General features: G+C 35.3%; 1 protein-coding gene across 1 annotated transcript in view; it reads right to left on the bottom strand.

The window, feature by feature from the left end:
• The window catches only part of LOC131076528 (uncharacterized), a 145184-nt gene that overhangs the window by 83105 nt on the left and 46935 nt on the right, over nt 1-15144 (bottom strand). Inside the window, exons 2-3 of the mRNA XM_058013768.2 lie at nt 11135-11199; nt 10279-10381 (exon numbers count right to left, since the gene is read on the bottom strand). Of these exons, the coding sequence (XP_057869751.1) occupies nt 10279-10381; nt 11135-11199 (168 nt within the window). The remainder of the gene's footprint in view (nt 1-10278; nt 10382-11134; nt 11200-15144) is intronic.

The following is a 15144-nucleotide window of genomic DNA, read 5'->3' as shown; positions in this document are numbered from 1 at the left end:
CTGACTCCATTATTTTTTGCTTTCCATTTCCCATCCCTCCTAATTCATTTTTCCTTTTCTTGTGAATTTCTGGTGAAGTTAATTTCCCTTTTCACTTATTTATATGCTCCACATTAGATATTTTGCTCTTGTACTCTGGGATGTATCATTCACAATTTTACGTACTTTCCTCGGTTTCTCTTCACCGAGAGTTGTGGCTTCAAGAAAATTGCATGTCGGCGAAAAAAACTCAGTCCTCCATTTGCCAATGGAATAGTCAATTCAGAGAACTCGTCTCATCTTCAAAGCAATCTTCCAATTCGAGCACCCCTTCATTGTTCAGTTCCATGCCTTTCCTCCCTTCATCCATACCTAACTCTCCACCCTCAGACTCCGAATCAGAGGATGCCAGTTCTTTACTCGCAACCTAATTCCTTAAGTTGATGACATACTTCCTCTTGTCACTCTTGATCAAGAGTGTGTTCTGCTTCCCATTATGATTTGCCTTGGCAGTAATCAACCATCCCCTCCCAAGGAGTGCATCATGTGCCTTCTTCTGCAACAAGATAACTACAAAGTCCAATAAAAATTGTTGTGTCCCAATCATTACTTTTTGTGCCATCAATGTTCCCAATGGCTGGATGTCGTGATGGTCGGCACCTACCAAGTGGAAGGTTGGCGGCCAAAGCGTCGACTTCCCCAGACATTTCCAAGTGTCTTCTAGCAGTACGTTTACTCCTGAGCCTCCGTCAACAATGGTGTTTGTCAACTTCTTCCCCATCATTTCCATCTCGACGACCATCGGCTTCCTCCCGATGCTCATCGTCAGCAACAATGGATCACTGGACTCATTCCCTTCAAGTGGTGGTTTTCCCATCAGTTCCTCCTTGTGGCTCACATTGTTTCTAGATGACTGTGTCATCACTGACTGTGTTGGCAATTGCCATTCTCAGTTGCGGCATAGTTTGAAGAAGGTTTGCCACCTCGATGGGTACAATTGTCTGTAGCACCTGCCAAACTATGTTCTTCTCTGACTCCCGCAATGACGTACCTCTAGTTCCATTGGAGGTTACTCGTTCCTTCACCAACACTTGTTCTACTTTGGCTCTACCTTCTCTGAATCATTCTTTCTTTGTACAAGAGTCCGAATACATCCTCTTCTTTGTCTATGCTCTCATGATTGCCAACATTGCCTCCTCTTGTTCTGCCACATCCAACATATTAATACCCTTCTGCTTTGGGCAGTCGATGTCTTCATGATTCCTCGGTCCACACCATTTGCACAATAGTTGTACGTTGTCTCTCTTGTTTTGGCAATCTCTTGCAAAGTGTCCCCATTTGCTACATTATCAGCACCAAAGAAGCAAAACTCAGTAAAAAATCGCAATCAATCACGATTAATCGTTGATCGCCAACATTGCCAAATTTTTCCCAAAAAAATCGGATAAAATCAGGTCAATGATTTTAAATGCATACAATCGTGAAAAAATTTGCATCGATTAATCCCAGTAAAACGCATGAACAATAAAAGAAGCTTTCAAAAACCCTAAGCGCCCGCAAATCAAAAAAAAAAGTTCGCTAAGGTATCGACAGTAGGTGTGACGGCCTTGACCTGCAAAAAATTAAGCGATCCATGCTGCATGTGGTGACTCTTCACGAAACTATGCACAAAAAATTATTTTTTATGGTTTTTAATTTAGCTTTTCATGTATTTAATTTTTTTAATTTAGCTTTTCTTGTAGTTAGTTTTTTTTAATTTAGCTTTTTTATATCTTGTATAAAATTTTAAATATGTATATAAAATTTTAATAATAGACATCAATAAAAATTAAATACTATCTTATATTTAGTAAGTTCTTAGAAAAAAAATAATATTATATATTTTAAATTTAATATTATTTCATTTTATTGTTTTATTTAAATAATTAATATTTAATATCTTAGAATTGTTTAATTTAGTTTTTAAATTATCAATCTATAATATTTCACAAATTTAAAGTATAATATTAAAATTAATTTAACTAAATATGTTATTGTTTTATTTTTAAATTAACAAATTTGTAAATTAAAATTAAAATTTTGAATTCACTAAATTTATTTAAATTTAATATGGTATTATATTATTTTAAATAATTCTAATTACTTAATATATATACAAACAAATTTAATTTTTAAAAAAATTAATTTATATAAGACGAATTTCATTTTAATTAATAAATAAATTTTATATCAATGAATTAAAAAAATAGTTTGTTGATAAAATAATTAAAAATTAATTTAACAAAGTAGTATAGTATTTTATTTTTTTTTAAATTACAATATACTTAATTTTACTTCATAAAATAGAATAACTTAAAATAATTTTTAAATAAAATTATACAATAATTTTCCAGTAAATAAAAAAAAAGAATTTTCAAATAGTTTCATTATTTGAAAATACTTGATTGTGTTTGGATTTTTATATATGATAATGGGATAAAATTTTGACTTTTGTAGTACATGTTTCTCAATGTAATTATTGCTAATCTTTTGACATGTATATAAAGATTAAAAAAATTAAACATAAAATTCATAATTAAATAAAAATAAATATTACTTAAAAATTATAAAACAAATGATATGATAGTAGTTAATACAATCATGTGTTTTGAAGTCAATATTTTATTGTCTTACAATATCTATGTGCCATGTAAATGTCTTATATATATAAAGTAATTTTTTATTGGTTTTTTTCAATTTTTTATGTTTTTTTGTAAATCCTATTTTTTTCCGATTTTTTCCCGACTTTTTCCCCTTTTTTCAAAAGATCTACTACTTTTAGTTTGTCGATTAATTCCCCAAACGATTAATGCTTCTTTGGTCGGCACTATATGATAGGATGTCCTCTAGAGTCGTACTGTATTTGATTTTGCCCTCATTAATTTCCATAATCGCCTGGCGATACATTCTGGCGTTTCAATGGGCTAAACTCTCACTGTGTGAAGAGTACTTGCGTACTTCTAGTCTTCAAATTATATGGACACTCCTTTATTGAATGCCCCAACACTTGGCAAATCTCACAAAAGATATTTCTGGGACAATTACCTATCGTGTGCCCCTCGCTTTTGCATTCAGTACACCATAGTTCATTACTTTCTTTATTGGCTCTTGTCTCGGCCTTCAATTCTTTCATCATTCTCAACATATCCCATCGAAGGGCTCATACAATTTCGGATTCTTCATCACTGCTACCTTCAATGCTCTCGTCATCATCAGTCTTCCTCTTCCCTTGGGAGGATGTTTTGTTTTCACTCTCGATGTCCATCGCCCGATTATAAGCATCAGTGTATGAGGACAGAGGCACTACTTTCATCTTCTTGCGCAGTGAAGGGATCAATTCCTCAGTGATCCACCTCTTCTTCAACCTGTCAGCTGGCTGGTTCTCCATCTTGTTCAACAACTCCTTGAGTCTATGATAGTAAGTGCAAACACTCTCATTTTACCCTGCTTGGTATTATAGATTTTTGCTACAATTTCATTGTCATCCCTCAAGAGTTTGAACTCCTCTTCGAATGCCTTCTTCAATTCACTCCACCCGGCCTTGTCCTTAGCATCTAGGTATATGTACCAATCAATGGCAATTCCTTGAAGGATGGCAAGAAATGCTTTCAGCCAATAATCGTGGTCATCTTGGCCACTCGGCTCCCATATCGTTATACATGTCTTGCAATGTCGTACGAGATCCTCTGATCCATCCCCAGTAAATTTAGGGAGTTTATGCTTCTCCTGGGTGTTTACCATTGTTATCACTCGGAAGCCCCCTTATTCTTGGTTCCTCGGCGAGGGACAAGTTCCCGCAAGTTGGTTTCTCGCCTGCTTATTCCCTTGTGTGCCGAACCTGGGAGATTGTTCTGACTACCACATTTTGGTGCTTTCCTTGCACTCTCGGCCACCCACGCATCCTGTACACGTCCACCTCCAACGTTCCAGCACTCTAGGTACTTCTAGGATCTATCTCGTCCCTGTGCTCCCTTCGGTCGAGGGTTGGCAAATCACCTAATCGCTTGGTCTTGACCGCTCTGTGGCCTCTTCTCACCTTTATTGGGGTCTACAAACATGAATCACTCAAGGTTGACTTGATTTCTTTTAAGGCAACGGTGCCAAAATGTTTATCACTACAACTGATAAATTAAATACAGGAAATAATAATATACATGACAGCACATACCAAACACAGCAATAAAATATGTCTTTATTCACACATGTAATTATTAGAGAGAAGAAGACCAAAGATGGTTGGCCAAGGATTACAATAGATTCAACCATACCGTACTCCCTTCCTTGGTGGTACACAACATATTTAAAGGACCCGACGATTGTCGAGAGGAACACAACCGTCAACCAACCAGCACATTAACTACCCGGGTGACAACCCACTTATTAGAATTAATTAATACATTGGCAAATAACAAATATTATCAAACATAACAGTAGGCATTTTATGCCAACTACAACCCACATCATTCAACTTGCTTGTTAAGTTCCATGTCAAACCCAAAATATACAAAACAACATCGATCCCCTTAACTCTACCATCAAGGAATCGGATCTTGACTCTTTCATGGCCAACAATACTCAAATGAGAATCATCACCCAAGTACTCCTTCACACCATCATACTCTTCATACTTTGAGAACCAAACCCTATATGAGGTCATGTGACAAGATGCATTGGAGTCAATCAACCACGCATCTTCAAATGCATGCATTGCCAAGGCTGTGACAAAGGATTCACCATCATCCTAAGAGGATTTTTCAAAATCAAAATCGGAGATATTCTTCTTGTTTTTCTTATTTTTCTATTCCTTATAGTTCTTGTGGAAATGATGCATTTTGCTGCAGTTCCAACACTTCACCTTGGACTTTCCAGGAGACATATATCTCCCACAAGATTTGGATCATGACTTTCCTTGTTTCTTAACCTCCTTCTTGCCTTTCTCCTTCGATCTACCATGAATAGCAAATGCCTCTAACTGTTTCGAAAATATTCTCTGCATCTCTTTAGAAAGTAACGATGCAACCAACTCATCAATCTTGAAGGTGGTAGTGATACTCCAATAGCCATGACAAGGTGATCCCAAAAGTCTAGCAATGAACAAAGCAAAATCATACAACTATCCTCCTCCATTTTCACACCAACAAAACCCAACAGGGCAATGAGCATATTAATGGCATTCAAATATCAGCCATGGATCCTCCTTCCATCCTCAAAGAATAAATCTTCTTTCTCGAGAATAACTTATTTACTAGGGATTTTAGCTTGATAAATTTAACCAAACTTCTTAAATAAATATTTTTAATCTTCTCTTCATTTGCACTCAACAGAACGAAGTCTACCAAACAAAGTTTTATCAACCCATTGACTTTACGATCAATCAACTCTTGTTTTTATCGAGTCATGCTGGTAGGTTTAGTACTAGTTATTGCAACCCACATATCTCTATCGACATGTATATCCTCCATTTTAAGCTTCCACAATTCAAAATTCTTACCATTAAACTTTTCCATTTCAATCCTTCTAGATGTGCTTTCCATCTCCTTCCCGCAACAAGATCACAAAATGCCCTACAACAAATTCCCACTCAAACAAAGATCAATACAAAAAACGCCCTACCCAACAATGGGACCAAAATTGACCAAGCTATGATAACAACTGAAAGGAAGTAAGGTAAGCAAAAACAGCTTCCTACACCAATCTAATGAAGAGAGACTACAAATTTTCTTAAATTCTTTAACAATGACAATAGAAAATGCACATTCAAATAACATAGATGAACATGCAAATAAACAATTTAGAAATAAAACCAAATTTACGTGGGGAGAACTCTTTCTGGGGAAAAACCCCACACTCCAAAAGCACAACTCAATGTATTATCTGTAAACAATAGTTACTATATAATCTCAAAGCAAAGCTCTTTATAGGAGTCTTCAAACAACAATAGGATTTCTATAATGATTTCAGCAACATAACAATACCTACAAACAACTTGACAATCTAAACAAGATGCACAAGTATCCAATATATAGATTTTACAATCAAAAACATCCAACTGTGGATGCCACATGAGGATACAAGACAAATTTTGACTACTTGCATGAAAGCACAACTGCACGTCTATGAATCTAATGCCTCCTTGCATGTCATTGTGCGCCAAACACCTCCTAAACATGCAATGCACCCACATGCATGCAAACACCTTGCACGCAAGCGCCTACAAGAGCTAAATCCCACTTGTCATAATCTATCATAATCCTAACTCTTATATCTATGATAATCTTACATGACATAAAACATGCCACCAATTTAGCTTCACAATGGGATCCACGATGTGAGATGCCTATTCCCACAAAATTAGCTTGCATATCATGCTAGTCATCTTCTATATAAGATGCCAACTCACAAGGTAGGTTCCACAAAGTGACATCATAAGATGAACATAAAATTAATACATAGTCACAAAATAATTAATAAACAAATATATTAAGGCTAAAATCATGCAAAGGTTGAGACACTTAATCCCAACATTTTTCACCTCACTCTATATTATTTTTGTTGCTTTTTCTTCCTCTACCAAATAGGCCACAACCATGGTGAACCAAGGTAAATCTACGCAATTAATTAACAAATTTTATTTATTTATTTATCTTCTTTTAATCCAGTGGTTCAAACCTAAGTCACAAGGTTCGAATTCGACAGCCATGAAATTCGGATGAAATTCGACAAGGGAAAAATTGGAAAAAAAAAATCAGATAAAATTCGCCTTATATAATTTTGTTTATTTTTAAATATATGTATACTTCTTATAAACTATCAAATAGCTTAACATTGATAAATAGATTTGAAGACATTATAAAAAGATGGCACATTTATAAAATATAAACCATAAGAAACATGTGAAATCATTAAACAAAACATTATATTGTCATTATATAATTGCTTAACATTATAAATACATTAAACAAAACATTATATTGTCATTATGTAATTGCTTAACATTGCTTAACATTATAGATTTGAAGTCATTATATTGTCAGGCAATACTGAATACGGATTATATGAACACTAAATACGGATTATATGAATACCAAAACATTAAACAAAACATTAAACATTAAAAATTGGGGCAAACCAAAACATTATATGCATATTGAATATTATATGAATATCATCGAGCAAACCAAAACATTAATAATTGAAGAAGCCTTCCTGAACACGGCTGTTGGCAATGATGGAGGAGGTATGCACGACAGCGACAGCAAACACAGAGATAACCCGCCACAAACACAAAGAACCCGCCGCAAACACAAAGAACCCGCCGTAGACTCAAAATCGCTACCGCAAACCCACCATAGACTCGGAAACCCTAAAAAATGCTTTTCAGATTTTTCCTTCAATAAAAAAAAATCATGTCCTTGTCCCTACAAATTAATGGTCGAATTTGAAGGATTTTTTTATAAATGTTTGAAATTCGATTAAATTCGAACCTGATCCATGAAAATCGCCGTATTTTGTGACTTAGGTTCAAACTATGGTTTAAAAACTCAAACTCAGCAATTACTCAGCTGACCCAAAAAAATTTAAAACTCAAACTCAACAATTACTTGGCTAACTCAAAAAAAAATTAATAAATCTATAAATTTAAAAAATACATTGATTTTTTAAAATATGCTTTTAAAATAATCCATATTACTGAATTTATGATCCATATTATTGATTTCCTTCAAATATAGATCAAAATTAGAGTTTAATACAGTTCATAGACCAAAAACAAGCTCAAAGTTTCAATACATATAAACAAAAATAAAAAATATCTCAATAAGCACATAAACAAAAGCCATCTAAATGGTTTGTTAGGATCCTGATGTCCTATATTTCTTAACCTTAATTTTTTTTATTAATTTAGCTAATAAGGATAAACACTTGTTGTATGCTTATCCTTCATATTTTCATTTATTACTTTTAGTTCTTACCTTAGGCTAACTTAATAAGGATGAAAAGAGTGTCCCCAAATAGTTATTCTTATAAATTAGGAAGTCTCCCAAACCATCATAAGCTTTTATATCAAATTCATATATTTATTTTCTGATTATTGAAGGTGAGCCCCTCAAAGTGGTCTTCAATTTAACTGAATTTTGCCTTTATTTCCACAAATTATCATAACAAATGGTTTCAAAGCTATGATTTAAGCCACAAATCTTGTTTATCCCATAACTTTCAAAACATTGTAAATTTGGACTCTTTTTTTTTTTTTTTGGGGGGGGGGGGGGGTGGTTGAGGCATGCAACCAAGGAAGATCTAGAGAAAAAAAAAAAAAGGTTTTTGCAATCATTTTTACGCAAGTTATTGCAATTTGTTTTCATTAATTTTCTCTACAAGCCACAAATTTCAGAATTATTCAAATTATTTTTATAGCTTTGGAAAGCTTGTAAAAGATTAAGTAAAGCCATTTCATTATAAATTCTTATTAGAGGCAATACATTCTGTAATTTAGTGGTCAAACTTAGGTCAAAAGACTATTATTTTACCCTACAAGCAACAATTTCTAATTTTGATTTTTTTTTATAACTCATGAAAAATTAGGTAGGTTTAGTTATTATTAAAAGAAAAATTAATTTTAGTATGTCAAAGTTTGGTCAAAACACAAATATCAAATTCAGTTATAGAACTTTATGGCTACAACTCACACTGAATACTTTCCTCCCTTACCTAATAATTAAAACCTAGAGTGCAAACACATCAAAAACCTTGCCATCTTTAGGATTAGAAGACTTCTCTACAAATACTAAATCCAATAACCTTTATCTTCCACCACCTAAAATCAACGGAAATTTTCCACTAGGCTGTAAAATAGTGGCACAGTTTATTAAAGATAATTTGTTTGACCCATTTACAACATCTTTAAATGAGGGTTTGAATAGGTTTAAACAAAAGCTACTATCAAAATTGAAGTTCCAACAAAATCACTTGGGTGGTGTTGGCAATAATTTGTTTGAGTCTAGGCCCCCATGTGCATTGGACCTCATTTTGCCCATCATTTTATAACCAATCTGAGAAGTCTTCAAATGGGTTTCCCTTGAGCAAATTTACATAAGTGTTGCTCCTCATCACCTCTATATCCCTATATCCCTATCAAATGTTGGAAGTGCTAAATTTCCAAGAAAGTTTTAAGTCTAGAGTGTTCTAGTCATTTTCTAAGTTTTGGCAAAGTTATGATCTTTTGGTAGACTTTTGGACTTCTTCCTCTTGTCGGACCTCCTACAACTACAAAATGACATAAATGTAGTAAAACGACATGGCAACTAGACCTCCTACAAATGTACGAACCTTCATCTTGAAATTTTGCATCTATATCTAATGTTGTATTGAAAATGAAAACAATGAAATTTTGTTGCATTTTGTGACAACTCTTGTGTGAATTATCATTTCCACTCTAGTGTTATGTAATATATTCTAAAATGAGTATGATTCATAATGCATTTAACTCACTTCATTTGTGAAATAGCCTTATTTTGTTAAACCCCAACAACAATTTCATTCTAGCCATTCCTGATAAGAAAATTGTACCATTGACCTTTTACAAAGCATCATTTTGCAATACATTTGCAAATTTGATAATGGAAGCTACTGACCACTGCATATAGCTTCTTTCCCTTCCTATCGATAAACGAATATGGTCATATGTGAGCTTTTAACTCCATCAAATCTCTAAATGAAATCCCTATGAATGAGATGATCCATTGATGGGGAGGAATAGGATGTTAGGTAATTGAACTGAAAGAGGGATATTTCCCCAAGATTCTAACCATCTCCTATGACATTATACCATACCTTGCCTAGGTACAAATGGTAACCTTATAACCATCTTGAAACTCCTGTAATTCAGTATTCTATCTACAATAACTATGCACCATCTTCACTGCAGACCAGAATTATTTGGGCTTTTATTCAAATATCCTTGATTGTTAAGTAATCTACATACATTGATATACAAGTATTTGCTAACATTGGCTATTAATTATTATATAATGTATACACAAAAAGACATATATGCCCCATCATCCATTAGAGAGGAGATCATAATAGAAACATCATTGGGTAAAATGCTAACAAAGAGAGCACTAAGATGCCTCCATACGTGTGTTTCATTGTGGTTTAAGAACATTGGTAACTGATCCCAGAACTTGAAGTCAATGCTTAAAACAAAGATATAATTGTAAAGATGATGTGATCAATTAAAATGCTAACTCAAGAACATAAGACCTTGCATTTCATCTACATGTTGCGCCCATGTACCATTCCCATATAAGCATTTCCATAGCATCAAAGCTTGGCTCGCCCTGTAACCAAGTGAGAGCACCCAAGCCTGTTCAAATGAAATTGTTACAATAAATATAAAAGCCAGGCAAGAAGAAGCATATGATGAGTAAAATTTATATGCACGTAGGTAAGAAAAAGTGTTTTGATACCATAAAATATTTTTCTCTGGCAAGTTATCTATGGGATTCTTTACAACATTCTTCTTTTCAGGATGTGAAATCATCAGAAATTGAAGGATAAAGAAGACAAATTACTGACATCCTCAGTAGTCCAAAAAGAAGAGTGTATTGCAACCAAGCAGTAAACTAGAAATAAAGGCTAGTTCAAACTAAAGTGGGTACATAAGGCATTCACCCCTTGTCCCATTAACAATAAATTACCCCAAATCTGTCTACGGAAGTAAACCTGCAATGGGGCATTACATGAATGCATCTATTATTGCTAACATACCTTTAATGCAAACTCTCACAGAGTGAAGAGAAGAACAAAGGAAGCAGATGGAAACCAAATATTTTAACCAAGTTCTCTATTTTAATGACACACAAAACCAAGGATTCCTCAGCTGGATCACACACTCAAAGTCTAAAAGATAAAAGCCAAAAAAATCCACTTGAAAGCATACAGGAATACAATATACAAACCTTCATTAAAAAAGCAAACTAAGAAAATATTATCAGCTAGGTGACACCCTCCAAGAATAAGTAATAGAATTCAAAAAATTTATTTTGAAAGTATAATCAGGAATATGATCCACGCATCTCATGAAAAAACAAACTAAGAAAATATTTGCAATACTCACTTCCAATTCAATGTAGGTCATTCCTTTTACAAGAGTCTTTGAATTTCGACAATTTCCGTTGCCATCTGCAAGATAAGATTTCATTATTACTAATAAAGAAACTTCAAAACATATAAATAGGGCAAGATCTTTAGATTCAATGCATATTGAACTCAGGCATACGCACTAGTCTGCAAAACTGAAGGAGCTCTAGTAGATTGTTAACATGTGTGCTATAAGGGAATAACAGATGTAATTAAGAATTTGTTTTAAAAAGGTTAAAAATTAAAATTCTCTCAAAAAAGAGAATTATTTACATATGGCTGAGCCTTGACCATAAAAGAATCCAAGGGGGGGGGGGGCATTTAGAAAGAGATGGTGATTTTACAAATCCGACCAGAAAATATCCAAAGGATAAAATATATAACAGGCAGAGAAACCAACAACTAAGCAGCTATTTTTCAACTCCTAAAGCAATAAGTAAATATATTACGAGAGAGCAGTCAAATAGGATGAGCTCAAACAGTAAATCATTAGGGCTTTTAGGGTGGACCATGCTCAAAACCCCTAGAAACATGTTCCATGAATAAATGTACAAAAATATAAAACATTAAATCGGGTAAACTACCACATCCAATTCTGTATGTGGTGTACCCGAACAGACAAGAGCAGTGTCATGCCCCACCTGAGACTAGGGCAAAATAAATAACAATCGTAGCCTTAATAGATAAAAAATTCAGATGAAAAACTAATTGAAATTCCTAGGGCCAACCCTATAAAATACCCTAGGCAAAAAATAACTAAATAGGGCCGACCTGGAATAGGTTGTTAGTGGCCATGTATGAATCATTTATTGTTGGAATGAGCCAACTGAGGATTAATTAAAAGAGGCCAACTTCCTTGCTTTAAGCTCTCCCTTTGGAGATGGGATAAAAACAAATAAATAATTATTAAATTAGTGCTGGCCAACCTAATCAAAGGGAGGTGACCATTGGATAAAGAGGCATGTTGAGGGATATATAAACAAGTCTTCTGGTGAACATTAGAACAACAATTCAGGGAACATCATTCTAATTTCTGAGTTTAGAGCAGATATAAAGGAAGACAATGAAAACGATCAGATGAGAACATATTTGCTATAAACAACCTACAGTCCAACACAGCTATTAACTTAAAAAGGCGCATCTTTATGAAGGAGGGTAGCCATTGCAAAGGATGTGACCCCATGCCCTTCTTGAAGGTTATATACGGCAGAATTATCATTGGGAATAAGACAATCAAGCAAGCAGCAGGACTGAACATCGAAGAAGATCAGAGTTCTTATAAAGTGAGTAGATGAGATTCAGACCTGTACTCCAATTTGCTGTGGTATGCAGAAATAGGTGTTTCAACCTATATATATACTGGGAAGATGATCTTGGCTGAGAGCAGCTTCTTCACTTCTTGGTATATCAAGGGTTCCAACAAAGGATTAACCGGTCTTTGTCTTTGCCTAAATGGCTTGCTTCCTGGCTTCAAAGGGATTGTGTGAGTAATAATTGCAGTGTCGTAAGTCTTGAGATCTTCATAACTCCACGCAATGACATCTGGGAAATCCCTCATGTTTTTTAGGATTCCATTTCTTTCAGTTGTTGTGCAAGACTTACCAATAAACACATTCTTAGTTTGTATATCATCACCTAAATTGATTGTGTCGCACATGTTTCCTTCCATGCTGTGGTTCTTCTTCTCTTTCAATTTGTCAGGATCAAAAATTCTCTCCAATTCTACCATTCCTTTTGGAATAGTGTTTGTCTTTAAATTCAAAACTCCTTCGGCATCGAATTCTGCTTCTCCCACTTCTTCTTCATCAATGATCTGGGCTAGGAAGACATCTGTGTTGGTTAAGAAATCCAGTATATGCTTGTCGTCTTCGAAAACTTGAAAATTGGTGATGTTATCTGGGACCGAAGGGACTGATGTTAATTCAACTGTGAACTTCTTCAATCCTTCCATTGCCAATGGTATCAACGAGCTGGCAGCTTGTGCAAGGGAATTAGCCACTTGATTTTGATGCCTATATATAGAATTGATGTTGAAAGCTTCAAAACTCTCAATGAGATCCCAAACTCGATTTCTGTATCTAGTCAATCTTTTGTCATGGCAAACATACTGCTTCCTGATTTGCCTTATAGCTATCTCTGAGTCTCCATATACTTGCAGTACTTTCGCCCCCTTTTTGATGGCTAACAATAACCCATGAACCAAGGATTCATATTCAGCTACATTGTTGGTGCAAGGAAATTGTAATCTGTGAGCGGCAAGGTAGGTCTCTCCTGTTGGGCTAATTAATTCATAGCCGGCTCCAGATCCTTGTTTAGACTTAGATCCATCAAACCTCAATGTCCATATTGCATTTTCTTGATTTTCTGTCTCTTGGTCTTCCTGACTTTCAGTTGATGTATCGGATAGGGTTTCATCTTCCGCAGAACTTTTATTCTCTGAATCTCGAATCTCTTCCATGGTTAGTGTCTGCGGGGCTCTTTTGCATACTTGTTCTAATGCAGTCTGACATAAAGCACAAGATAGTTCTGAATGGACGGCATTGTGAATCCTACACCAATTTGGAAGAAGCAAATCTCGAACGGATGCTAAGTTACCAAGTTGCACACTTTGCTGTATGTTTCTATGTACGAACCTTCGGAAATTTTCAAACATTCCATCATCTTCTTGGTCGGATCCTTGATCACTTTCGACGACGATTTCGGTAGATTCCATTACTTCTTGCTGGTCATCTTCATCTTGTATGTTTTGTATCATCAGGATTTCTTCCACCTTAGGCTTGTACGTTCCTAGATCAGATTCTAAGAACAGGACCTCATTGTCTTCCCCATACTCGGTTATCATAAGTCTCAATCTTGGGGTGCTATCGATCTTGATTTGGTTTGGGACTCCTCTCCATGGTAGCCACATGTGTGCGAAATCAGTCGACACATACCCATTCAATTTTCGTGACCAATCTCTACTCAGGAGCATCCCATATGAATCAGGGATGTCCACTACTGATATGTCTATGAAATTCTGGACTCTTGGGTCCGCGGCCAATTGCATGTGAATATTGTTCAACTCGCCCATGACTGGAACTTTTGTCTTGTCTAGCTGGGTGACCTTTCTTTTGGTAGGAGCGGGAGTTATTCCTAGTCTTTGACAGACTGCCAGGGGCATTACATTACTGGAAGCTCCTGAATCATAAAGGCAACTGTGTAATAATTTTCCAAAAATTCTAACTGATAGCAGGAACGGGGCCGGTTCATCTTTTCCTTGAGAAAGGGCTGAAGAATCCCCACTGTGTTCTTGATGTTTCACTTCATTAACCTTTGAATGATTGTCCTTTACCAGACTCTCTTCCTTTGAGTGATCTGTTTTGTTTGAAGATTTCCCTTTCTTGACCACATCTTTCTTAATTGCAACTTCCTTTTCTGGAAGAATCTGGCTAGTGGCGAGGCCTTCTTTGATAGTAGGCTGAGCTTTCTTAGTCTCGCCCCTTTTGAGTAATACCTTTCCTTCCAACATATCTTCCCTTTTGGCTGGGAAGGTTATGGTCTGGACCATGCATTCATTTTGTTCGGATTGTCCTTGGTCATTGGCTTCCTCTTGGGTCACATTGATAGTAGCTTGAGCTCTGTTGGTCGAGTCCTGAACATTTGACCTTACTGTACTAGACTCACTCAAACTATTGATCACTGAATCTTTGATTTCTGAAACTTTGAGCAACTCGTAAAGTGGTAGACTAACTTTTACTTTCTTGAGTTCCTCTAACACCAACGTGGCCAGTCTTTTCATTTCATTGCCCACGGGGGGTGTAATATTCCTCTGTCTGTATTCTTGCGTGTTTTGTGGATATTCTGGATTGTTGCTGGCTTGGGGATCGGGAGGAGTAGAGAAATTGTTCGGAGGAATTGATGTAGTTAGGGGTTCTTGATTCCTCTGATTCCTGTGATAAACCCTTTGGTTCACACCTCCTGAAGATTGGTGAAATACCTCCTTTATCC

Source organism: Cryptomeria japonica, chromosome 3, assembly GCF_030272615.1.
Source record: "Cryptomeria japonica chromosome 3, Sugi_1.0, whole genome shotgun sequence".
In the NCBI taxonomy this organism is placed as follows: domain Eukaryota; kingdom Viridiplantae; phylum Streptophyta; class Pinopsida; order Cupressales; family Cupressaceae; genus Cryptomeria; species Cryptomeria japonica.
This window is presented reverse-complemented; position numbering and strand designations above follow the sequence as displayed.